Source organism: Mirounga leonina, unplaced genomic scaffold, assembly GCF_011800145.1.
Source record: "Mirounga leonina isolate KUSES-001 unplaced genomic scaffold, KU_Mleo_1.0 Mir_174, whole genome shotgun sequence".
In the NCBI taxonomy this organism is placed as follows: domain Eukaryota; kingdom Metazoa; phylum Chordata; class Mammalia; order Carnivora; family Phocidae; genus Mirounga; species Mirounga leonina.
In genome coordinates this window covers 69,858,163-69,883,237 of record NW_023270451.1, presented here as the reverse complement: position 1 = coordinate 69,883,237, position 25,075 = coordinate 69,858,163, and the positions used below count along the sequence as shown (strand labels likewise).

At 56.1% G+C, this 25,075-nt stretch overlaps 1 protein-coding gene across 1 annotated transcript in view; it reads left to right on the top strand.

The window, feature by feature from the left end:
• The first annotated feature begins 2,224 nt into the window (after nt 1–2,224).
• The window catches only part of PODXL (podocalyxin like), a 48,396-nt gene continuing 25,545 nt past the window's right edge, over nt 2,225–25,075 (top strand). The window contains exon 1 of the mRNA XM_035021128.1: nt 2,225–2,497. Coding sequence (XP_034877019.1) covers nt 2,431–2,497 — 67 coding nt within the window. The 5' untranslated portion in view covers nt 2,225–2,430. The remainder of the gene's footprint in view (nt 2,498–25,075) is intronic.

Genomic DNA, 25,075 nt, shown 5'->3' with positions numbered 1-25,075 from the left:
ACTTGGGAGGGTCCCTAGTATTCTTATTTTGCTAAGTCTTCAGTTACAAAGAGCAGGTGCTGTTTCCTAAACCCAGATGTCTGCTCTCATTTTAAATTTTGCATGATCTGGTAATTGGACCGATCCCAAATCGTGGGAATTTAAAATGCCCCAATTTTGAAATATACATTCTCTTTTTACAAAACTAACATGTTCCTTTACAGGTTTCCAGAGAAATTGATCCACTGAGTGCAAAGCACTGTTTTAAATCAAAGAGCATATAATGCAAATTTTTTAATTCCCAGTTTTTTAATTGTACTGCTTGGTTTCAGACAGAGAAACAAGCTTTTGTTGACATGGATATTAGGGGAACAGTGCTAAAATACATCAACGATAGTCACACATCCCACGGTATTTACAGGGAACACCCTCTGTCTTTCCCATATGCGGCATGGAAAACAGGGTCAGAACGATCCTGCAGAAACTTCCCGATGAAAACAGCATGGTCAGCCGTTCCCAAGGTCGAGCCCAGCTCCGGCGGAACCCCAGCTAGGGCTCCAGCGCTTAGCGCTTCCTTCACTGCTCCAGAGACGCCGTGCCAGTCCTGCAGCGCCTGCGTGCAGCGACATGAGGGGCTCAAGGAGTCCAAGGTCCCTGTAACGGGGCTAGGGCCAGGGCACCCTCCTTCTCTCCCAGACCCATCTGAAAGACACTCCAGATGATCAGCCCAGGAGTCTCGTGAGCCAGATCCAGGCTGCTTCCCCGCACCCCCCACTCCCGCAGCGTCCAGGGTTAATCTACCCCTCCCCTTCTAGGTGCGCTTCATCCCACTTCCCCCGCCCAAGGCGCCGGGGGCTCAGGAAACTTCATTTTTCTCCCCACACCACCACCGACAGCTTTTGCAAAAACAAAACAACATAAAACAACAACAAAAAAGGAGGGGATTCTTCTTTGTTCTTTCACTGGGTTAACTCGGTTTATGGAATTCAACTCCCACCCCCATCCCAAACAGGCAGATTTCTCGCACCAGCTCATCAAGTGCTGGCCGCTTCATTCTGTGTTCTGGTCCTGGGCTAAGTGCTCGTCCCGTAGTGCCTTAGTTAAAATCTCATAGCAAGCCTCGGAGGTCGGTGGTGTGGTCCCTATATTACAGATGCAAAAAACCGAGTACCGAGAGCAACTTGCCCAGGGTCTTTACTAATTAGGTGGGCACAACTGGATTTGGAACCCAAATCGGGTTTGACCCCAGGCCCTAAATCTTTATTGTTGTTCTTTGTACAGCAAGAATAAGGATAGTAGCTGATACTTATTGAGCATTAGTATTTGCCAGGCACTGTGTGCAAAGTATTTCTCCAAACTACTCTCAGAGGCAGGTATGTCACTTACAAGTTACTGGGTCTCGAGCGAATTTCTTAACCTCTTTTTGACTCAATTCCCTGTCTGCAAAATGAGGCTAAAAATATAGCTGTTGTGAAGAGTAAATGAAATAATATTGGTAAAGCCATGAGAACACAGACGGGCACATATTCATCCCTCAAAAAGTCCTTTTTTTTTTTTTTTTTAAACCATCACCTCCATTTGACAGGTGAGGAACCTAGGCTTGGAAAGATGAAGCAACGAACGAGTCCAGACTGCCCAGTGCACACTCTGCAGCGCAGACCTGCTCGCAAGTGGTGCGGAAGGCGGGCTCGCCCGCAGGTGAGTTGCACCTGGCAGCCGGGAGACGTGCTTCTCCGGAGTTGCAGCACAACGCGCCGCAGCCCGGAGGCCTGGAAAGATCCTTAGCGAACACACAAGGCTGGGGGTCGCCTCGCTCCGGATTTGGGCGTGCGAGAGCCCTGGCGGTGTCGGGGGTCCCTCCGGATCCCCGCAGAAGCACTGCGGCGACACCTGTGCGCCGGGGCGGGCTGACCCGCGGGCGGGGGAGCGGTCCGGCGCCGGGAGCCCCCCGCCGCCCGGCGCGCGAACACACACGCCCACCCCGCCCGCCCGCCCGGGGCCGCTCGCCGGGGGCCGCTCGCCGGGAGCCCGCGGCCAGCCCGCGGCCCCCCGCCCGCCGCGCTCCAGGGCGGAGTTTCCTCCTCTGCTCATTGTTCCCGGCCCAGCGCCCGCCCCGCCCCGCCCCGCCCCGCCCGGCCCCTCTGCCTCCGCCCGCGCGCTCCCGGGGGAGGCGGAGGGGGCGGGGGCCGGCGCGGACGGGACGGGAGTCGCCGCAGCCGCCGGCCGGGCCCAGCCGCGCAGACACCGCCCGCGACGCAGCCACCCGCCGCTCCTCCGCCGCCTGGCGCCGCGCCTCAGCCCCGCTCTGCCGCAGCGGCCGCGACTCGGGAGCCCCGGGTCTCCGCCCCGCCGCCGGAGCCACAGCCAGGCCTCCGTGAGCGGCGCCCGCGCTCTCGCCGTTCGGACGCCCGGACCCGCAGCCACCTGCCCCCGGCCCGAGGCCAGGACACGATGCGCTCCGCGCTGGCGCTCTCGGCGCTGCTGCTGCTGCTGCCGCCGCGCTCGCTGTCCCGGGAAGGTGAGTGGTGGCCCGGGCTCCGCGGCGACCCCACCGTGCCCGGGCGCCCCCGGCCGGGCCGCACCTCGTGGCGGGACCCTGAGCGGCCCCTGCGCGCGCCTTCCGCTGGGGCCACGCGCGGAGCCCTGACCTTGAACCGCCCACTCCCTTCCAAACCCGAGAACACCGCAGGTGCGGGGCCCGCGCGCGGATAGTCCCCGGTCCCCATCCCGATGGAGTGGGAGGTGGACTGTGGTGGGGCGAACAGTGGCGCGCCGGCCATGAATGGGTTTGCGGGCAAAGCGAGCGGGGCGTTGAGGCACCGCGAGGCCCCACGCGTTTGCGGGACCCCCCAAGTCTGATCGCTCTTTTTCTCGGTGTCGGAGGGGATGAGCAACGGTGTCGTGTAGTCGTCGATCCCAGCAAAACGGCAGGCTGGAAGCTCATGGGGAAGTCCCTGGAGCAGGGGACAAGCCTCTGGTAACGGCTCACGCGGGTGATGTGTTCCGCGTTGGCAGAGAGGTTTTTTCCAAGCGGTGTGTGCAGTTGGGCTCACCTGAGCCTGTGCTGGGGCATGTAAAAGGGGAGTAAGTGGACCTTCCACCAGCTCAGAGTCACCTGGCTGTGTTGGATCCCTGTCTTCTCCACTACCAATATACTTCTCTGTACTCGCATATGGCCAGGAAGGTGAACCTCCCCCCATAAACAGGAACTTGCCTCATGAAACAAGCTTGGGTGCACCTTAGAAACAACCCCCATATTTTTTCTGAAGGTGAAATGTTACCCTCTTAGGGGGACAAGGGGGTGGCCCAAAGCCCCTGAGAACAGCTGGAGGGTCAGCCCCAGGAAAGAGAGGCCTTTTCTTTGTGGCCTGCCTGAGCACATGCCCGCCAGGAGAAAGAGTGGAGGGGGTGCTCCTCCCCTGGGGCCAGGAGGACTTTGGTGACAGCTCCAGAAGGGAGCCTGCTGCTGGCAGGCCCTGGCATTTGGGACTGAACTCTTAGGGGCAGCACAGCCTCTTCTCTGCACCACATGGAACCTTGGGTGGGAAGGGGCTGGTTCTCTGAGGGCAAGCAGGTGTGAGCATCCCGCCGTGGGCGGCCCTGACACTCCACTAGCTCAGCCTAAAAGGAAAGGGCACTTGGCAGTGGGCAAAGGTGTGTGCTCCCAAAGGGTATGTTGTGGTGTGAAGAGTGGTCTGAACAGCTCTGAGGATGACAGTCACCTCGCATTTGCGCGACCTGCAGGACTGAGAAGATGTTGGAGTGTGACCACTCCTCAACTCTGCTCTCAGAGCAGCCAGACTTCAGCGAGGGCCTTGACACGCACCTTTTTGGAAGGAGCCTCTTAGCACCACCCAGAAGGGAGACGGGCTGTGTTGAGAAGGATAGGCTAGTTCCCCGGGTGCCAGAGCCTAAAAAGACTGAGCTTTGAGGAGAGGCCGGGGGCTGTTCTGCACTAAGAGATGCTCCGGAGCCAACCGTGGGAAAATCTCCAAGCCCAACTCACTACTGGCTTCAAGGCTGGGACTGCCTTCCCTAGCATCTGGGCACTGCCCAGAAACCATGCCTCTTCCAGGAAGCCCTCCTCAAGCCCAGCACGGGGCATGGCATGTGGAAGGACTTGATACATGGAAAACAAATGAACCACAATGACCAGCACCGCACTCCCATCCCCATCAGCAAGTCTCTTGGCCTTTGCAAGCCCCCAGGGCCCAATCCCTAAAATGCTATTGTGATATATAATAAGGGGATAAAGGTAAGTGTTTGGAAACTTGTAAAGCACAGGGAGTCTCTTTATTATTATTTGTGTACCTTGAGGCAGAAAAGGCTGGAGGGGTGCAGGCGTGCTGCTCAGTCCTGTGCTGATTTAATACCTTCCTAGAGGGGGTCAGTAAGGACCACCCTATCTCTCTGCCCTTCTGAAGGTGTGGCCTCCTGGGCCGCCATCATCAAGGATGGGGTAACCCCCCCAAACTGGTGGAATCCTGTGATTCAGTTCTAAACCATAAGGGGTTATAGTGTGAGTCTCCTTAACAAAGGAATTACCCCACCTACGGAGCTTACCTTTTAGTACAGGCGGATCACGCTGCTGAAAGCATAAGCAGCATTAAGCCCAGGGGCCTGACAGTCCATTAGACAGACCTCTTTTCAGTACTTTCGGTTTGATATTCACTGGGTTGAGCCACATGGCAAGTTGTACCTCTGAGCTCAGTTTCCTTATCTATAAGACAGAATAAAAGAGAAGAGGGCACCTCTAGTTTCTCATTATGTAACATTTCTGGGGTTTTCTGCCCTGTTAGCTGCGGAAAGGACAGGCTGACTTGGAACATCAGTCTGACTGAGTCATTCCATGGGTGAATCCTGGGAAGGGAAAGGTGGCTTGGTCTGGTGGAAAACACTCAGACTTTGGGTCAGACAGACCCGCGAGGCTGTAGACAAAATAGCGAACCTCTTGAGCCTCGGTCTCTTTGTCCATAAAATAATGACAAAGCTACCTTGTACGTTGCTCTGAAGATGAGAGAGAACAGACGGAATGAGCTCGACAGTGTGCCAGACTCATGGTCAGAGCTCAATCAGTCCTAGCTGTGATGATGAATAAAGCATGTGTATTGAGAACTTGATGGGTCTAAGGCCACTGAGTGGCAGGACTCTGCTAATGTTTGTGGGTAGTAGTTGGTATGTGGTAGCAAAGGCTGAAGCTTTCGAGCCACGAGGTGGGGGTAAAGGAGGCTTGTGCAAGAGAAGTGGTGAGATGTGGGGAGCGGTGACCTAGGCAAAGCTTCCTGAAGGAGGTGAGGGTTTATACAGGGATTTTAAGATGAAAAGGGTCAGTGTAGGGGCGCCTGTGTGGCTCAGTCGGTTGAGCGTCCAACTCTTGGTTTGGGCTTAGATCATGATCTGAGCCCCGTGTTGGGCTCTGTGCTCAGTGGGGAGTGTGCTTGGGATCCTCTCTCTCCCCTTCCCTCTGCCCCCTCCCTGCTGTGTGCTCTCTCTCTCTCAAGTAAATAAATAAATCTTTTTAAAAAAAGGGTCAGTGTGGGGTGGTGAGACCATTTCATAGGCTGGCTGGGGCTGAATGAATTGCAGGGTGGAGGGGAGACAGGCTGGGGGTCATGATGTGGGTTCTTGAGATGGGTTGAGCTGTGGGAAGGCTTTGGGGAGGAGGTGAGCTTTCAGAGCCCAGTGAGAAAGTTCCATGGGATGAGGTCAGGGGATGGTGGGTATTCCTAGCATGATGCTGCTTGGGCATGGCTCTGAGGCAAGAGTGAGCAGGCCGTGGGGGGTTAGGAGCAGACTGGTCTCAGCTGGTGGGAGAAGAGGAGGGGTAGGGGGTCACAAAGCTCCCAGGTGGCAGCTTGGCCAGAGCTTTAGGGTGTGGCCGCCCCAGGAGGGGTAGAGGAGGCGGGCTTGGCACTTGCCGGAGGGGGTGTCCTCTGGCAGTCACCAGGACACCGAAGTGGGGATAAGCACATAGGCACGGGGGCTGCACCACATCTGCCTTTTCCTGGGACATCCAGGCTTGAAGGGAGAGGAGGGGCTCCTGCTGGGTGGGATTTGAGACCTCTGTCCTCTGGAAGCTGAGAGAAGGGGCCCCCACCTGGTTGGAATTCCTCTTAGCAGGGCAGACTAGATAATTTAATCCTGTCTGTCCTCTGGTATCATCTCTGCTGAGAAGCCTTCCCTGGTTTCTAGATGGAAGCAGATGATGTTTGGGTGTCTCTTTCAGCCATGCAGGGGCCCCTCTAGGGCAGGGGCAGCCACAGTCTCTACCTCCAGGGCCCCCCGCAGCCATGGGCACTGAGCAGTGGCTCGACATTTTATCTGCACCCTTCACCTGAGTGGAACTGGCCCAGGCCCTGGTTTCAGGCTTTCGGAAAGGGGAGCCCGAGACCAGCTCACATCCTGGGCAGTGATGCTGGCCAGTGGGCTGTTCCTGCAGCGGCCAGAACTGGCAGGGACAACTGTTGAGGGTCGGGGCTTGGGGTCCCAGAACGGACCAGTGGCTGCTGTGAGCACAGCTCGGCACTTAGCTCAAGGCCCCCTACTCCTCAGGAAAGTGGGAGGAACCCTCTGGACAGCTCGCTGCACTTTTTGGGACGGGGGTCGGGACTTAGATGGTTCTACTCTGGTAAGAGCTTCTTCACATCTGGGCACCTGGGTGGTTCAGATGGTTAAGCGTCTGCCTTCGGCTCAGGTCATGATCTCAGGGTCCTGGGATCGAGTCCCACATCGGGCTCCCTGCTCCTCGGGAGCCTGCTTCTCCCTCTGCCTCTCTCTCTCTCTCTCTGTCTGTCATGAATAAATAAATACAATCTTTAAAAAAAAAAAAAAAAAAAGAGCTTCTTCACCTCATCCGTGCCAAGGCCCCAGGAGCCTTCTGCAAGTTTGCTGAATGGAAGCTGCATATTGGAGAAAGACAATGGCCCTCTTCTATCCATCCGCTGCCCATGAGCCCGAGCCTCAGTCCCAGCCCCAGCCTGCCTGGAGACTTCCTCACTCCTAGAGGCCAAGGAGCTCTTTCCTCAGCTCTGGGCTCACTTCCTGTTTGCACCTGAGGGTATGATGCAGGGCAGGGAGCTCAGTTGGCAGCGTTTCCTGTCCCGTCCCACTCCCAGGAACGCAGGTGAAGTTGCTCGGGGTCTCTCCTTACCGTGGGTCCTGTGCACGTGGTGGGGATGTTAGAAGATCAAGGAGGTTGTGACTCTGGGCCACACAAGCCTCATGACAGTAAGTATTCCCTTATGGAAGGCCTTCAAGAGAATCTCCACAGAGGATACAGTACATGGAGCCTGTTCGTATTACAACAGCATTTACCATGAGACCCCTTCAAGTAGGCTGTTCAAAATAGAATTCAGTTGGCCGAGGGTGATTTCCACACTGCTGTTAAATAATCCAGAAAATCATAGAACACAGAATTCTAGAGCTGGGAAGCCTTCTGGAAATCTTCTACACCCACTCATTTTGCAGATGAGGGACTGCAGACCAGGGAGTGGGGTCGCTTGCCCAAGTCTTCGTGACTCCCAGCGACGGCGCCCCAGGAGATGCGTGCGCCGCCATAGCCCTGGGCGGCGCCTTTCTGTGCTGATTCTCTCCCGGGCACTGGAGAAACTCATCAAAACCCTTTTTAGAAAGGGTTTCATGATGGTGACAATGCTATACTGTGCCCAGATTCTCCCCATCCCTCCACCTTCAGGGTAAGTTGAGGCTTGGAGCTACTTTATTCCTTGGAGTAAGGCTCTCCACGGGCTGTGGCCAACATGCGGGCTACACCGTACCTGTCTATCTGCCATTGCCTGGGAGCCCTGCTGGTGACTACAGCATCCAGCCAGCATCTGGAACACAAGTGGGCAGCCATGCTTGTTGGATGCCTGGTGCACGCATCCGGCCCTTCCAGCTACCCTCCATTCCAAGCCCTTGTATTGACTCTGGGCTGTGGTCCCACCTTGTACCACACTAGTGATAGTCAGCGCGGACCCCCAGCTTTGCTCGGCCTCCCGGCCACCCATCCTCCCTCTGTCCCCACCCCTTTCCCTGACAAACCACCACCACCCTCTCTTCCTTTGTAGCCTTATCCCCCTCGGGTCAGCCACCTCGAACTTCCCTATGGCCAGGGCTCTGGGTGGCACCGTGTCCGCCAATTGTCGTGGCCGGAAGGCTGTGTGCCTCAGCCCAAGGGGAAGAGAATTCTGAGGAATGGCTGACTGAGTCTTGCCAGGCAGCCCCAGGTTGGGATGCTGGGGGCCCTCCCAGAGCCAGGCCCCCGGAGACACATGGGCTGACCAGGAGCCCACAACTGTCTCACCTCTACCTTTCAGCATAGAAGGGACAGTGGGGAAGCGAGGCCTGGTGAGGAGGGCACTTTGGAGGCCTCGCCCCCTTTCTTACCTGAAATTCACGGAGCTCTGTCCAAGGGGCCCTTTTGGGTCCCCATCGAGTCTGATTCCCATGCTAACTGGCTTTGAACATGCTCAGTGGAGCCACACTCTCCAGCCAGGATAGCAGGAGGTTGTCCTGGGATGGATTTTATCTCACAGACCACTCCAGAGAGGGGAAACTGAGGCACAGCACCAAGCACTCATAGTAAGTGACACAAACGGCTTTTCTCCCAAATATCTACATGCCTCACTCCCTCGTTTCTGTCCGCTAGCCACCGTCTCAGAGAGGGCTCTGGGCTGCCTTGTATAACACACCCTCACGGCCTTACCCTGCATATTTTCCCCAAAGCACTCATCACCTGGGACCTGCTCATGTCTTTGTGTGTCTCTCCCCTGAGTAGACAAGTTCCATGAGGGCGAGGTCCTCTGTCCAGTGCTGTTGCTGCAACAGCTGGAACAGGACCTGGGATATAGTAGATACTTAGTAACTGCTGAATGAACAAATGAAGGAATGAATGAATGAATCAGTGGCAGGGCTGGTTTAGAACCCCGTCTTGTCTGCCAGTTCTGTGCTGTCCACTTGCAAGGCTCTGACCTGGTTCCAGAAGAAGAGAGGCAGGTGGCCAGCAGGGCTGGCCCTGGGCCCCGGAGGGATGGATGCCTGGGCATGAAGGGGAGCAGGACTCGGGGAGGCAGGAGTGCCGTGGGACGTGCAGCAACCTCTTAGCTGCTTCTGGGCTTCCCCCACCCAGGGGACCCTGCTGTTGAAGGTTAGGGCTGCCGGTGGTTAGAACTTGATTGGGCTGCTCTTAGCCATTAAAAAATAGTGGATTGACCAAGACAGATAGACATTCCCTCTCACATGATAGATGTTCAGAGGGCTGGAACGGTGGGTCTGCCATCTTGAGCACGCCGCCTTGTGGTCCAAGATGGCTACTGGGGCTTCAGCTGTCAGGAAAAAAGAACGAGAGGGTTGCGGCTCCTCTTTTGAGGGTACTTGCCAGAAACCACACACCACACTTCCAGTGACATTTGTCAAACAGAACTTGGTCCTGTGGCCACACCTAGCTGCAAGGGAAGCAGGGAAGCATACTTCCCTCAGGGAAGAGTAATTTTTATTTCAGGCACCCATATGGCTGACCCAAAAATCAGTTCAGTTATGGAGAAGTCACAGAGGGCCTGGGTGGCTCAGTGGGTTGGGTGTCTAACTCTTGGTTTTGGCTCGGGTCATGATCTCTTGGGGTCGTGGGATTGAGCACCCTGCGGGGTTCCATACTCAGCGCGGAGCCTGCTTATCCCTTCTTCCTCCTCCTTGCCGCTTCCCCCTCCCTTGCTCATGCCCCCCTCCCCCTGCTCATGCCCGCGCTCTCCCCCCCCCTCTCAAATGAATAAATAAATAAATAATATCACATTCACAAAGAATGGATGTTGGACCATAGCCTTAGTCCCTGCAAACCTTGGGTTTCTCTGCAGATGCCCGCAGGCCTCATCTTGCCAATCACATCAGCTGTTTCTGCACAAGGGAAACTTCATGGCCTAAGGCTTTGCCCCTCTTTGGCTAAGCCAGTTTCAGCTTATCCCTCATTTTCTGTGGCTCCCGCAATTTGGTGTGCTGATGGAGGAGTTCCTTGTCATGCACAAGGAATCCTGGCCACTTCCCACTCAGGCCCCTTAGCCTGGAGCTGCCCCAGGGAGCCGAGGTGCCCTGGGGACCACCCGTGAGCCAGGCCTCCTCCGGGTTTGGCCCTGGGGGACCTGCTTCCCCTCACTGTCCTTGGAATGGGAAAGAAGGATTTCTACAGCGGATCCTCCCCTTTCCAGCTCAGCAGGGGCAGGTACAGGGCGGAGGGAGGTACCATCTTAAGAGCTCGGTCCGCGGACGCTCATGAGAGCACAGCTGGAGGCCGGTGGCTTTTAAACCCGGTGGAGGTCCTCTCTGGAGCTGGTTTGGGGGCCATTGAGAGGTTGGGGTACACCGAGAGGGGAAAGCTAAGAGGAGGCCAATTTAGGGGGTACTCTGCATCCCCCCGCCTCTTTGGGCAGCTCTGCTTTTATCTGTTCAGTACGGTAGGTCTCCACAGAAGAATTCCTTTGAGAAAAATTCTGCTGTCAAAGAGAAGAAAAAATGAAATCGCTTGGCATGAGGCCCCAGGCTTTGAAGTTAGAAGCCTGGATTTTAGTCTGAGCTTCGGCACTCGCCAGCCTTGTGGTTTCAGACTCGTTCCCTGGCCTCAGTTTCCCTAGCTGTAAACTAGGTGTTAATGCCTTCCTCCACAGTGAGGCGTCTGACATGTAGGAAGCATCAGTGCATCGGCTTTCGCTCTCGCCCTGCGTGAGGTTGACGAAAGGGACCCTGTCGCTGCCCCGTCCCCAGCTGGAGCACATGCAGTGCCCTCTCCAGGCCAGGCCTTTGCCCATTTATTCGCTGGCCCACGGCCGGGTCACTCGGGATGAGCATGTTGCAGACCACGCTCACAGATGAGAGTGGGCTCAGCTAAGCAGGGGTTACGGTGGCCAGCACCACCTGCCCCATGCGTGCCTGGTTCCCAGCTGGCGCTTCTTGCCCCACTTCTCGGGCGCACTGCCCTTCACTTGAGGCTGCAAGTCAAGGCTTTCCTCAAGCCACCAACACCCCGATCCTGGCAGCCCCTGAGGCTCTGCTCATCACACTGTGAAATGGAGAGTCACAGCCTACCACTCCTTGTCTACCGAGATCAGCAGTCCTCTGGCCACTCGTGCTCCACTGCCCCTGGGCAGGCCACGGATCTGAGTGTCACCCTCTAAATAGCTTCCTTCCTCCTCCTCCACCCCTACCTGACTCCAGCGCCAAACTCACGGTGGCACCATCCAAGCCAGGCAACAAAGCACGATGGCGGTCTTTGCAGCATCTCTACACTTTGCCTTCTTTGGGGAGGTTGCAATCCAGCAGCAAATACAAACCAGGGAACCGAGTATCTCCTCCCAAAGATGAGAAGTGGGAGGAAGATAGCAACCACTCAGAGCTGCATTTGGCTTTCTGCACAATAATCCCCAGGGGGGGGGGGGCAATTGCTCTGTGCCTCAGTTTACCCATATGGTAAATCAGGGCTAGTGCCCTATTTTTTTTGTTTGGTTTTGTTTTTTACCTTTTTGGGGGGGTGGGGCGGGGAGGGCTCCACGCTGGAGCCCAACGTGGGGCTTGAACTCACAACCCTGAGATCAAGACCTGAGCTGAGATCAAGAGTTGGACGCTTAACCAACTGATGCACCCAGGCGCTCTTGTTTTTTACTTTTACAACTCGGTAAAATAAGCCGTATCTCAAACTATGCCCAAAGAGAACACCAGTAGTCCTTAAAAGATATTAACAGTTACGCTCTCAGTAAATGTTTGCTAAACGAATAGGAAGTTTTTCATGAATAAAAGAGAAGCATGATCCAAAAAGTTTGGGAAAGGCTGCGTACTCTTCCCCTTCTTGGAAAGTCAGTGCCTATTATGATCTTAAATGCTCCCAGATCTTAAAGGCCCCTTACTGCTTTTGCTTAAGTCAGCCTTCCCCAAATGCACTTGAATCATGGAAACTTTACCTTTTCTCTTCCGTTAACATCTGGTGGGAAATACTGATGTAAAGGTGGAGGGACCACCTGTCCCAGCTTGTCCAGGACAGAGGGGCATCCAGGGGTGTGTGACTCAGTGCTAGGAGCCACACAGTCCTACTTAAGGAGCTGGATCAGGCACACAGGGGCAGGAGCATTGCTACGCAGGATCTTCTTGGAATGGAAATGTAGCCTCACAGCGCCCTCCTTCCTGAGCGGATTTGTTAGGAAACCACGCGGGAGCTTGTGGCCAGAGTAAAGGCTGCTCATACCAGAGTCTGTGCAGGAACAGGTTCCATCCCAGGCCAGTGGCCCCCCATGGGTACTTATTAACGGTGCTGCTTCTCAGAAGTTGAAGGCGTTATTAAGAAAATGGTGGGTGTGCGTGTTTTTGGCATTGGATCTTTCCACTCAGATGGGGGCACCCGTGGTTTGCCGGTTGATTCTGGCTGCTCTTTTCCCGTGGTGCTTCTTTCTGCCCCAGCTTCTTTGAGTCCCTGTTCCTGAGAGCCTCATGATTTCTGTTGTAAATTCCGTCCGAGGCTGTCACCCTGCCCCCCGGGGGCTTGGAGAAGGGGCTTCCAGAGGATGTTCCGTCAGCCCGCACTGCCACGATGGCTCACGGGGAGGCAGTGGTGCTTGGGGCTTTGTCCTCGGCCCTGGTTACACGTAGATCTCATCCACCTTCAGGCTGTCATTTTTCTGGGAGTCAGGGAGGCGAAGGGTGGGAAGGGGGTGCATCGTGTTTGATGGAGAAACCAGCTTGCCTGTGCTTTCCAGGCTACTGGGAGCACATAGGGCATCCCCACAGGGGCAGGTCAGGGAGCCTGGGGTCCCCTTGCTCAGGCAGAGGTAGCCCCGCACCCCAGCTCTAGGGGGCGCTGCTGAGTAGAGTGTGGCTGAGTCTCAGCCTGCCTGAGCATGCAGCAGCCCTGGGCTGTCAGCACAGTCCCCAGCACGCCCCTTCTCCCGGCCAGGAAGGAGGGGTTCCCACACAGAGCTGCTTCTCACCCCGAGGTCCTCCTGGTCCCCACTTCTCAGCGGCCACAGGGGGCCAAGGCACTAGAGAGCGCGTGCTGTTGAACCTGGTTCCTGGGGAGAGGCAGGGTGGGAGCTTGTCCACCGGCTCTCATTCTCCCCTCGGCATCCCGGGGAGGTTGCACTTGGCTGAAAAACACTTTGGCTTTCCTCCCAGGCCCCGGGGAGAGTCTGGAAGTCTGGTCCTGACCGCACACTATCAGATCTCTGATTTCCGTGGGTCCTCTCGGGCACTCACGTAAGCACAGCAGCTACGGCGGCCCCTGGGGCCTCCTGTGAATGAAGCTCTGGTGTACGGAGCTACTTCCGTGTGTGTCTGGGGCGGGTGGGATGACAGCAGGCATGGAGCAGGGACCCAGGAGGGTCCTGTGTTGGGTGGTGAATAAAGAGCAGGCACAATAAGAAAATGGGTTTGCAGGAGAAAGGGGCTCCATCCACCCGGGGCTGGGAGTCCTCCTTGTGGGGCTCAGTTTTCTCATCTATGGATGAGGGGCTGGCCAGGAGGTCTTGAGGACCCTCCTGTTCAGTATTTCCCAGTGATCCGAAAGGCCTCATTTTCCTGATGATTTTGGTCCCAGAACTGGGAGCATAATAGCGCTGGGTGCAAGCGTGTGGATGTATCCAGGAGGGGGAGGGGGAGGGGAGCTGGGGGGGGGCCCCGCCTGGGCCGTGCTGATGCTGCGTCACTGGGGATGGCTGGAGGTGGATGAGGGGGGGGTGTGCACATGGCAGTGTGAGAGCTCTCAGGGTCTGGCTGGCCTAGGCCCTCCTTCCTCTTCATCTCACTACGGGTCAGCAGCCTCCATCCCTGTCCAGGGGCAAGAGGGGAAGCAGGGGCTGGAACCAGAAGCATATGTGCCCCGCAGGACAGAGAGCCTGCTTTAGGAGCTGGACCACAACGTTCTAGAAACCAAAGAAGGTGGGACCCGGTGCCCAGAACTCTTGACGATTTGCCTATTTCTCCCTTGTTGGGGTGGGATAAAGTGATGTCTTGGGTCCCTTTAGTTCTGATGGCATGAGCCAGGGATGTGGAGGACAGTGAGGTCTGCATGGCTTCGAGAGCAGGGGATGTGCTCAGCCGCTGGTCATGCAGGGCTGTGGACGCGGCCACACCTTGGCCCTCACTGCTCAGCAGCTCACTGCCTCTCTGGCCCCTGCTTCCCCAGCTGCTTCCTCAGCTGAGGGGTGGACATCAGCTCCTTTTCTGGCAGCATCTTCAGCATGATATCATCACTGTAAAAGCAAAGACCAGGCTGTCAGGGAAGATGAAAAAGGCAACGGTCTCTGGGGCCAGTGTCTCTGAAGTCCTCTGGCCTTGGGCTAGGCCACACTCCAGAGGACTGCACCCAATTTCCAGGTGGGACATCCGAGGTGGGAGGATGGTGATGAGTTACCCAGTCTTGAGGTTCCAACTAGCCTCTTCTGTTTTGTTTTGTTTTTTGGTTGTTTTTATTTATTTATTTACTTTTTTGAGAGACAGAGAACGAGTGAGTGTGTGAGGGGGAGGGGCAGAGAGAGGGAGAGAGAGAATCTTAAGCAGGCTCTACACCCAGCGCAGAGCCCAAAGCAGGGCTCGATTTCACAACCCTGAGCCGAAATCAAGAGTTGGATGCTTAACTGACTGAGCCACCCAGGCACCCCTAGCCCCTTCCCTTTTAGGTATACCTTAGTGCTCTGGGCCCAGGAGTGGCCAGATAAACTTGACCTAGCCATCTGTACCCACCTTGCATGGTAGCAGGACTAGTAACACAATAGGGTGGAGAAAGAGAGGGGGGATGGGCGCACGTGAGGACACAGGATAGGAGATGGTACCTCCCCTGCCTCCACCCCTTTGGGAGCCCCAGGTCTGACTTTGGTATCAGTCTTGTGTGACCTAAACAAACCTGACCCCCTTTCCTGACCTGAAACACTTCAGAGGGAAACATTCCATTTTGCTGGAAGTTTCTTCTGAATAGAAGAGCTGTGAAATCACTGTGTGTGTGTGTGTGTGTGTGTGTTTGTACCCCTACTTTCTGTTCCCCCTCTGTTGTCATTAAGCCTCCTCGACTACTTTTCGGGGATGAATTTTCAGCTGTTTGGACACCTGGCTCCAACCAGGCTGGCTCTGGGATTCTTGATTCACTTCCCTAGGTGGAGCCCATAGGAAACCAAGCTTCCTTGACTAGCTCTAACATCTCAAACACAGAGGGGACAACTTGGCTTTGTTTAAAAGGAACGTGGCTTTTAACTTTCCCCGACCGCAGGCCTTGGTGGTGGTGGTAAGAGAGCTAGCCCTCAATTGTTTAGCTATATTCATTTATGAGGTTTGTTTGTTTCTTTTTAAGCAATACGCCCAACAGACCCCCTACTCCCCACAGGCAAGCAGACCTCCTCTGTCCTTAAACACCAAAGAAGTCTAGATTTTGTGCTTGATAGGGGAGTCGTCATGCTTCTTCCCTTACTTCTTAGGGCCAAGCAAAGAGTCTTGGGTGACAGAGTTTTGGCTTTCTTTTTAACTTGCTTTGCAGAGTAAGTGGGGTTTCCGATGGGGAGCCAGCCAACCAAGCCTTAGCTTAGCTCTCCCGACACACCCATTTAGTCTGGGGGACATGTGCTAACAGGGATTATTCTGCAGCAAGAAGGATGCAGGTGTTATTCCTGGAAGGGGAGAATTCTCTCCAGGGCAGAAGAAGAAAAAGTTTGGAAATTTGGAAAGCTCTGCTTGCTGCCTTAACCTTCAGCTTCCAGCAGGCGGAAACCAGTCATTCCCAGGGAAATTCACAGGCCCCGTCGCACAGAACTTTCTCATTCCGCTCCCAGAGGCAACTGTCCCCACTTGTATGAGGGACTTCCCTCTGGCTTCTGGCCCTTGTTTGTTTTCAGCCTGGAGTGGATACTGGGCCCTGGTGGAGGTTTCCAAGGGCAGTGGAGAAATCTGTACACATCTGGTTATTTTCATGGCTTCGGGACGGGGAAGGTGGCGTGGGAATGACAACATCCCCCTCGGAAAAATATTTACCAAGGTTGTTTTTGAACTGACCTCTAAGGGAAGAGTTGGATGCCAAGTGTGCGCATGCTTTGGTGGGAAGCCTGTATGTGCCTGGGGGCTTAGAGAACACTAGGTGTCCCGGGGGAAGCCAGGGGGTCAGTTGCAAAGTTGTACGGCACGGCTGAGCCCTGTGCAGTGGTTCATTGTCATGGGGGGTGGAGCGTAGGACCCTCGCCTCCATGGACAGCCCCACTGATTCTGCTCCGGCCCCCTCTCCTAGCCCGTCCCGCCTGCTCTGCAAGGGGCATGATGATGGGACCGCCTCAGAGGGTGTGGGAGACACCAGTGGGATCACCCACCAGAGAGCTCTCAGTTCAGTGTCTGGCCCATATAAGGCCTCCATAAGGGCTAGATAAAAGCTCAAGTGATGTGATAAACGGGTTTTGATGGGTGGGTTTGCAGAAAATGCCACCGTGTACGGGGAGAGGAAGCACATACTTGTGCCCCATGGTCTCAGGCGTGACGTAAGCCCAGCGGGGCCCGCAGCACCCTGCCCTGCTTTCCTGGCCCTAGCACGACGTTGGTGTCTCCAGTGCATGGGAGGGTGTCGGCAAGGTTGCCAGCCTGGCTTCCCATCCGACCAGACCTGCCCTTCTGCAGACTTGGAGTGTTTTGACATTTCCTCCCAAAGCTTACACATTTTTTTAAGTGTCGCTTTTGTTCCAAGGTAACTACTTCTCTCTCCCTGGAGTGACAAGGAGACCAAGGCTCCAGAGGCCTCAGACTCACACAGGATCGGGGTCTCCTACCCCAGAGCTCACTCTTCCTGTCATCTATGTGCATCACACATGGGGTCCCCGAAACCGATACTAAAGACAGGCCAAAGGCCTGTCTCCCCCCCAGGGTGCTGTCCTGTTGTCCTGACCTTTGCATGGGAGCCCTTCCTGGCCCTGGCAGAGAGGTGAGCTCAGCTGGCTGGGCATCACCCCTGCCTGCTCGCAGGCCCGTTGGTCGGCAGCTCCCGGGCACGCTGCCTGGTCACACAGATCAGGATTCACATGGTCTGCAGCGGCCGAAGGGATTAGGAGGCCCTGGGAAGGGTATTGTTTTCAGGAGGTTAGGCTGTCTTTCCAGCTCAGGAAGAGCCCCAGCCCCTTTCCTGGCCTGGCTGGCTGCCCTCACATGAAGCGTGGAACGCACCTGCCCCAGACCTCCGGGGCCAGCATGTGCGTGCTCCTCTCATCAGGAACAGCCATGACAGGTGGCTCAGAGGCCGGCAGCAGGCCCAGGACAGGGACCTCCGCATGGGTAGGGAGAGGAACCAGGCGGGGGCAGCTGGGGCTTGGGCAGAGGCGGGGCTGCAGTCTTCGGTGGCACAGTTGACTAAATTCCAAGCTCTCCTCTTACCTCTCTGCCTTCGGCCACAGAATTAGAATAATGAGTAATCCAAAGAATGTATTTAGAAACTTCCTGCTGAGGAGCTCGGTCCTGCACAGGGTGGGGGTAGGGTTCCACCTTCTGACCCCCACTTGGAGAGCTTTTGATGAGGGTGGGGTGCGGGTGTGCCCTCATTAGGAGGGGCTGCAGAGGTCACTGGAGCCACCCCGCTGTGAACCATGTGCCAACTAAGGCCTCCTGCGGCTGATCCCCTAGGGAAGGAGGAGAGAGCAGGGTCGCTCTAGAGCCCCTGAAAGCCAGGTGGGAGTGACAGCTAGCCAGCCAGGGCGTGGGTCTGGGGTGCCAAAGCTGAGAGGAGATTCCGTCCGGGCGTGGCATCTGGGCGCCGGATGGGGAAGCTCAGGACACGGGGCCTGGGGCTAGCGCTGCTGGTTCCTCTCCCTCCCCACACACTGCAGGGACTCGCAGCAAGAGCCCTGTCCCCTCGGCCCAGCCCCGCACGCCCTGTGGGAAGTGCAGACAGATGTTGCCATGAGCTCATGCGAAGTGGCCCTGTGCTGCGAGCCACCCGAACGCCCACCAGCAGTGGAGTGGGTAAGCGCGTCGTGGGATGGCCACGCGCCGCAGCGGTCCACGGCTGCGTGCCAAGAGAAGGATGGGTCGTGCAAATGAGAAGCCCAGGTAAAGGCCAGGCGCAAACGTCAGTGGGTGGGCAGTACCACCGATGGACACACCACTGGCCCGTGATGTTTAAGTCAGAGGAGCGCTTACCCTTGCGGCTGGAAGGGACCGGCGGGCTTCCAGGATCAGGCGTCCTGTTGGGTGATCTGGGGCCGGGGCCGAGCTGCATCAACGCCTGTGATGTGTGCCATTCTCCGTTCTCCGAGTGTGTGTGATTCTTCACCGAAACACTGTTAAGATGAAGGAGGAGGAGCTGTTCTCTGAGGATCTCCTGACTCAACTCAGCAGCCCAAACCCCAGGCCCCAGACAGTTCGGGGTGGCGGCCCAGGGAGAGAGGCTCTGTGGACCAGGAGCAACCAGCCCCCAGGAGAGGAGGAAGGGAACCGAGTTAGGTGCCCTGCCCTGGCCATTCCCACGGGGGTCAGAGAGAGCCCAGCGCTGGGCGGCCCCGAGCTCGGGAGCACGGCAAGCACCTGCTGGGGATGGGTGCTGTGCGGGCTCCGGGTGCCAGGGCAGGGCCGCTCTTAGAGTTTTTTCACTTATTCTTTCTCTTTGGTTTTTTGAGTAGGTCACAATGCAGGTGTTTCTGTTGGTGGCATGAGTTACAAATACTTGTTGCCAGGTCGCCATCGTGTAGTTTGGTTTCTCCTAGTCTGCCGGTACGAGCGGCTCCCATTGGGTTCTTCCAGGAAATCGAAGCCTCGTGTCCACAGCTGGATAGAAACCTGGGCACCTCGCCCTAGACCCAGGAGGCTCATGGACATAAGGGGTCTGCAGACCGCAGCCCCTGACCCCTCACTCTCTGTGGTGCTTACCTCTTCTCACCTCGGTTTATTCGCGGAAACCACTGGAGTTTTTCAGCAGGTGTAGATACCACATAAAAGCTCCTGGCCCTCAGTTGGTGGTCAGTGCATTTTTTTTAAGATTATTTATTTATTTATTTATTTGCGAGAGAGAGAATGAGAGACAGAGAGCATGAGAGATGAGAGGGAGGAGGGTCAGAGGGAGAAGCAGATTCCCTGCCGAGCAGGGAGCCCGATGCGGGACTCCATCCCGGGACTCCAGGATCATGACCTGAGCCGAAGGCAGTCGCTTAACCAACTGAGCCACCCAGGCGCCCTGGTGGTCAGTGCATTTTAATATGTGAGCTCCTCACCTTCTTCCAGGGGCACACACTCAAGCAGACTCTTTCCATCTTGCCCACACCCCTCAGGGGGGCATCGGGAAGGGGGCAGAAGGGATGTAGCTTGGGGTCACTGAGGAGGAAACCCAGGCCTGGGAGAGATGGGCACGCCCTGTGTCTCCCCGTGGCTCCCTGCCCGCTGGTGCCAGAGCCCAGCTGGCCTGAAGGGAGGCTTGGGCTGCCCGGCCTTTCCCTGTGAGCCTGTATGGTCTGGGGGTGCTGTCAGGGCAGAACTGGAGGCTTCCTCCCTCGCCCCTGCTCCCGCTTTCCCCCAGGCTTGTCTGAGGAGGTGAGTCCCGGGCCTCAGGCTCTTCTTGCTTTTGCAGGAAGATTCCAATTACCCTCTCCCCTTGTCCACGGCCACCCTGATGCTGTCACGAAAGGGCCTGCGCTGCACTGGGAAGCCTAGGAAGAGACCCAGTGGGTCTGAGGCCGCCTTGTGTCCACCCTCCCCCTGCCGTGTCGAGGCCTTAGAGGGGTGAGCATCCCCAGAGGCTAACAGCCTGGCTCTGTAACAGGGACTTGTGGCATGGGCGTGACTCCGGGCTCCCTTAGGATATAACCGTGGCTAACGTTAGCCGAGCACTTTCCCTGTGTGCTCACTGCTCTAAGTCCTATTCTTTTTTTTTAAGATTTTATTTATTTGACAGAGAGATAGAGAGCAAGAGTAGGCCGAGCGGCAGGCAGAGGAAAAGGGAGAAGCAGACTCCCCACTGAGCAGGGAGCCCTTCCCGGGGCTCGATCCCAGGACCCTGGGATCATGACCTGAGCCGAAGGCAGACGCTTAACCGACTGAGCCACCCAGGCGCCCTGTTCTAAGTACTTAAAGGGATTTAGTTACTAAATATCACGCTCCTCTTCACTTCGGACAGACGGGAAAACTGAGGAATAGAGTTAGACACTTGCCTGGCGTCCAGGCGGGTGCGGGGGGATGGGGCCCCGGATCAGGTGGTTGGGCTCCTGAGGGCGTGCGCTCAAGCACTGGCCTGTGCCGCTCTCACGGGGGCGAGGGAGGGGGAAGGCGCCCCAGTGGGACTGGGCCGGGCTGTGTGTAGGCCCGGGCTCTGGGCGGCACTCCTGGTGCAGGGGTGCTGCATGGGGTGGGAAACGAGAGAGAGGCGCTGGCCTGGGGAGGGAGAGACGGGATGAGGTCCTCTGGCCCTGGTGCCTTCCCTGCGGGGGGGAGTGTGCCCGTGGGAAGCCTGCCTTCCTCCGTTGCTGAGACCTCCACGCTGGACAGCGGCTGCCCTCTCCTGCCTGGGGAAACAGCCAGACAGGGCCCCACCCGAGCGCGAGTGTCAGGCAGGCCAGCTGAAACAAGCTGATAAGGGCAGAACAATTCTAGGTTTGAAGAATGCCCGGAATTATCTCCCCCGAGGGGGCAGCCCTGGGCCCCTCTGGGAGAGCTGGTGCCGAGGAGCCAAGCCTGACAGCCCCTTGGGGTACCTACCGTCCTGCTGCCAAGAGGCACCACGAAGACAGGCTCATAGTGGGGCCGGCGGAGCCGTGGGGCCCCGGGGGAGGGGCAGGGAGGGTGGGCCAGGACCTGGGCCGCACGTCGGCCTGTCCCCTCGGCCCCAGTGGGCTGGTGAGGGCAGGCGGGACCGTGCCCTTCCCCGGATGGTCGGAGCAGCCCTTCCTGCCATTCCTGTTCTCCTTACTGACCTCCAGCCCCAGCCCCTTGTCTTAGTGTTAGCTGCTACAAAACACCACGGCCCCCGTGGCCTCAGCAACAGACCTTTATGCCTCGCAGTTCTGGAGGCCGGGAAGTCCAAGATCAGGGTGGCCGCAGGTTCGGGTTGTGGTGAGGGCCCTTTTCCTGGCTTCTGGATGGCCACCCTTCGTGTCCTCACGTGGCAGAGAGAGGCGAAGCTCTGGTCTCTTCCTCTTTAAGGACACTACTCCCACCCGGGGGCCCCCACCCTCATGACCTCATCTAATCCTGATTGTCTCCCAAAGGCCCCCCCAATACCATCCCGCTGGGGGGTAGGGCTTCAACCGATGACTTTGGTGGGGGGACACAGCTAGTCTATAGCACCCCTCATGCCAGGGAAGTTCACCAGATGCATTTTGGGGGCCCTCAGCCCAAACAGCAGGCTGTTTGGAGGGGTATAGAGAACAGCCCCAGAGGTCACTATCCCTGTTTTTCTTTTTCTTTTTTTTTTTTTAAAGATTTTATTTATTTATTTGACAGCGAGAGACACAGCAAGAGAGGGAACACAAGCAGGGGGAGTGGGAGAGGGAGAAGCAGGCTCCCCGCTGAGCAGAGAGCCCGATGCGGGGCTCGATCCCAGGACCCTGGGAACATGACCCAAGCCGAAGGCAGATGCTTAACAACTGAGCCACCCAGGCGCCCCTATCCCTGTTTTTCAGATGGGGGCCTGTGGTAGGCCGAAAAATACCACCCTACCTGCTCCCAACCCCTCCACCTCCTGCAAAAAAAAAAAAAAAAATCCTCAAACCTGTGATTATCACCTTATTTGGATAAAGGGTCTCTGCAGCTGTAATTAAGCTAAGGATCTTGAGGTGAGATGATCCAGGTGGGCCCTAAATCCAAAGGCAGTTTTCCTTATAAGAGACACAGAGAAGAGGCGACAGACAGCAGTGTGACCCAGGAGGCAGAGATTGGCCCAGGAGCGCCCATAGCCCCTGGAGGCTCCAGAGGGAGTGCAGGCCTGCCATACCCCGGCCTCTAGAACTGTGAAAGAGTACATTTCTCTTGTTGTAAGCCACCCAATTTGTGGGGATTTGCTACGACAGCCAGAGGAAACTAATCCAGGATCCAAGGCACAGAGAGGGTCTGGCTTCCCCAGCGCCCAGTGCAGGCCTGGGGAGAAGGCTGAAGCTGGTTGGTACAGCCTCCCTCTTCCCCTCCCTGGGCTCCCAGCCCAGAGCTCTGACCTTTCCCAGCCACTGTCCTCTGCCCACAAGCCCCTTGCTGATGTTGTTCACCCAGGTCAGGCTTCCCCACCCTCCCCACCCCCACCAACACTTGTTTAGGACCTTTGGGGGGTGGGGGGTGGGGACTGGCTTTCTTAAAGCCACAGCATTTATAAGGGATGGGTACAGGACAAATGAGCAGAACATCAGAGCAAACAGCCTCCAAGGATAGCACCCACATTGGGGCAGAGGGCAGAATCCAGAAGGGCCTCTTGGTGGAAGGCAGTGAGTGCTCAGCTAAGCAGGAGGCAGGGAGGTGGCAGGGAAGGATGAGCAGACAGCGCTGAGGAAGGGGACTTATGAAAACCTGCATGGAATGAGGGGTGCCTGGAAGCAAAGAGGTGGGGACATAACATGGGGGCACACCAAGAAGAGCAAGGGAGTAAGTGTGGCATCGAGAGAGGGCATCTGAGTTTGGGGCCTGCATCCTCCTAAAGCTCCCCATTTGCCCCACATCGCTGTAGTCCCAGCTACCACCCAGGAGCCTGGCAATAAGCGGACCAATCCAACATGGGCAGCAGGATTTGGGGGCTGAGAGAGGTGGGCTCTAGCACGCTAGCAGGGGCTCAGACTTCAACCAGGCTGCACCTGAGGTAGCATCAGGCTCCTGGGAAAGGCGAGGCTCAGGAAATGGGTGGCACAAACTGGAAAATGAGTTTTGAGGTCGGTCCGTTCTTGGAAAGGCCTCTGAAGTGGCTGTTTTCCCAGCAAGAGCAGACTTACCTATGTCATGCTTAGGAAAGTGCCTCTACCTGAGAAATCTTGTCCTTTTTAACAGATGTGCTTCGTGGGGGCTGAGGCCTTGGGGGATCAGAGGCAGAGCCAGCACCAGAAAGCTCAGATCTCTGGATTCCCAGTCTGTGTGCTTTCCTTTATCCCGCCAATCCGGGAAGACACCAGCTTATCCCACCTGGTTTTTGCCATTTTACTCCCGGCTTTTTGGTGTTATTTCCCTGGAGATTAGAGTAGTCGGGGGTGATGAGCTGGGGGTAACAAAGGAAGGAGGGGTGGACACTGGTGTCCAGGCCTGGCCCTCCCTCCCAGCTCACTGCCTTCCTGCCCTCCCTTCACACGCCCTCTTCCTGGGGCATTCTTTCCAGTTTCCTTTCCCGCTATTAATAGCCGCGAGTCACCCCAGGTCTGTCAGTAGCCAGGAATGGGAGGAAGCAGGCCCTTACCAAAGGCTGAGAGCAGTGTTCGCCTCTCCCCAGGGAGAAGACGGGCGAGCTTCTCCCGCTCCCTCACTGCAGATGGGCGTGCGGAGGAATGGCGCCTTGCAGGTGGAGCCCCCAGCACCCACTCATTTCTTTCAAGACCCCATTCAGGGTCTCTCCTGGTTGCTGGTACCTCTGACCTCTTCGGCAGCCTCCCCTCCCCCACTGCAGACTTTGACTCCTTCCTCTTCTTCTCAATTCTGGGTGACCTCAGTACCCACTTGTATAAACCATGAGATACCCTGGCCTCCCATTTCCGAGACTTTTTCCTATCTCCACTTCATTCGGTCACTCCTGTTTCACACCCTGAACGTGACCAACGCCCCAAACTGCACCACCTCTGAAATCTAAGCATTGCATTCTTTGATCATGATTTTTCTACCTTCCAATTCCTTTGTTTAAGTACACCCGGACCTAATGCTTGAACCTAAGACAGACAGTCTAGTGACCCATCCCCTCCTCGTGGCCTATCGGCCCCCCATCTGTTCTTTTTTTTTTTTTTAAAGATTTTATTTATTTATTTGACAGAGAGAGACACAGCAAGAGAGGGAACACAGGCAGGGGGAGTGGGAGAGGGAGAAGCAGGCTTCCCGCCGAGCAGGGAGCCCGATGCGGGGCTCGATCCCAGGACCCTGGGCTCATGACCTGAGCCGAAGGCAGACGCTTAACAACTGAGCCACCCAGGCGCCGCCCCCATCTGTTCTTATCCCTTCTGTCCTTCACTCCCCACCACAGTAACCCTGACCTCCCAAATATCAAGTCCCTTGCACCCTGTCCCACCAGGGTACTCACCTAGCAAGCCCCATTCCCAGATGAACTCTGCCTCCGCTTTTTCCATGCGCACGCCCAAGCAGAACACAGCTGGGGTAAAACCACACGCTGGCTGATTGGATTAATTTTCAATTCGTGATTCCAGGCCCCCGTTTGGCACCAAATATTACTTGGCATTCATCCTTTCTTTCTCTAGTACCGTGGTTCTGAAGTGCTGTCCTCTGACCAGCAGCAGCAGAATCATCTGGGAACTTGTTAGACATGTAAATTTTTTTTTTTAAGATTTTATTCATTTATTTGAGAGAGTGACAGAGAGAGAGAGCATGAGCTGGGGGCAGGGGAGGAGCAGAGGAGGGAGAAGCATACTTCCCGCTGAGCAGGGAGCCCGACATGGGGCTTGATCCCAGGACCCTGGGATCATGACTTGAGCCAAAGGCAGATGCTTAACGACTGACCCACCCAGGCGCCCCTAGACATGTAAATTCTCATCCTCTGTCCCAGACCTGCTGAATCAGAAACTCTGGCGCTGGGGTCTGCACCTGAGGTTTTAACAAGCCCTCCCGGTGATTCTGATGCGCACTAAAGTTCAAGAACCGTTTTCCAGTAGGCTCACTTTTCTCCTTTCCAAAATGAGCATTTCGTACTTTGCCCTTGCACATGACTTCATCTATAACAGCACGGCTTGATTGAGAACACTTAATCTTCCCACTACCAAAATGACAAACGTACTTATGTGTGTACCCATCTCTTCCATTTCAAAGGCGGAAGTGTCCACCTGTCTAATGACGGTCATTCTGTATCTTAAGGACCCAATGAGACATCACAGAGGGAACAAAACAAGGAGCATTCTTCTCAGCCTTTCCTACCTTCAAAAAGAATAGCAAAACTTTTTTTTTTTTTTAAGATTTTTTATTTATTTATTTGACAGAGAGAGACACAGCGAGAGAGGGAACA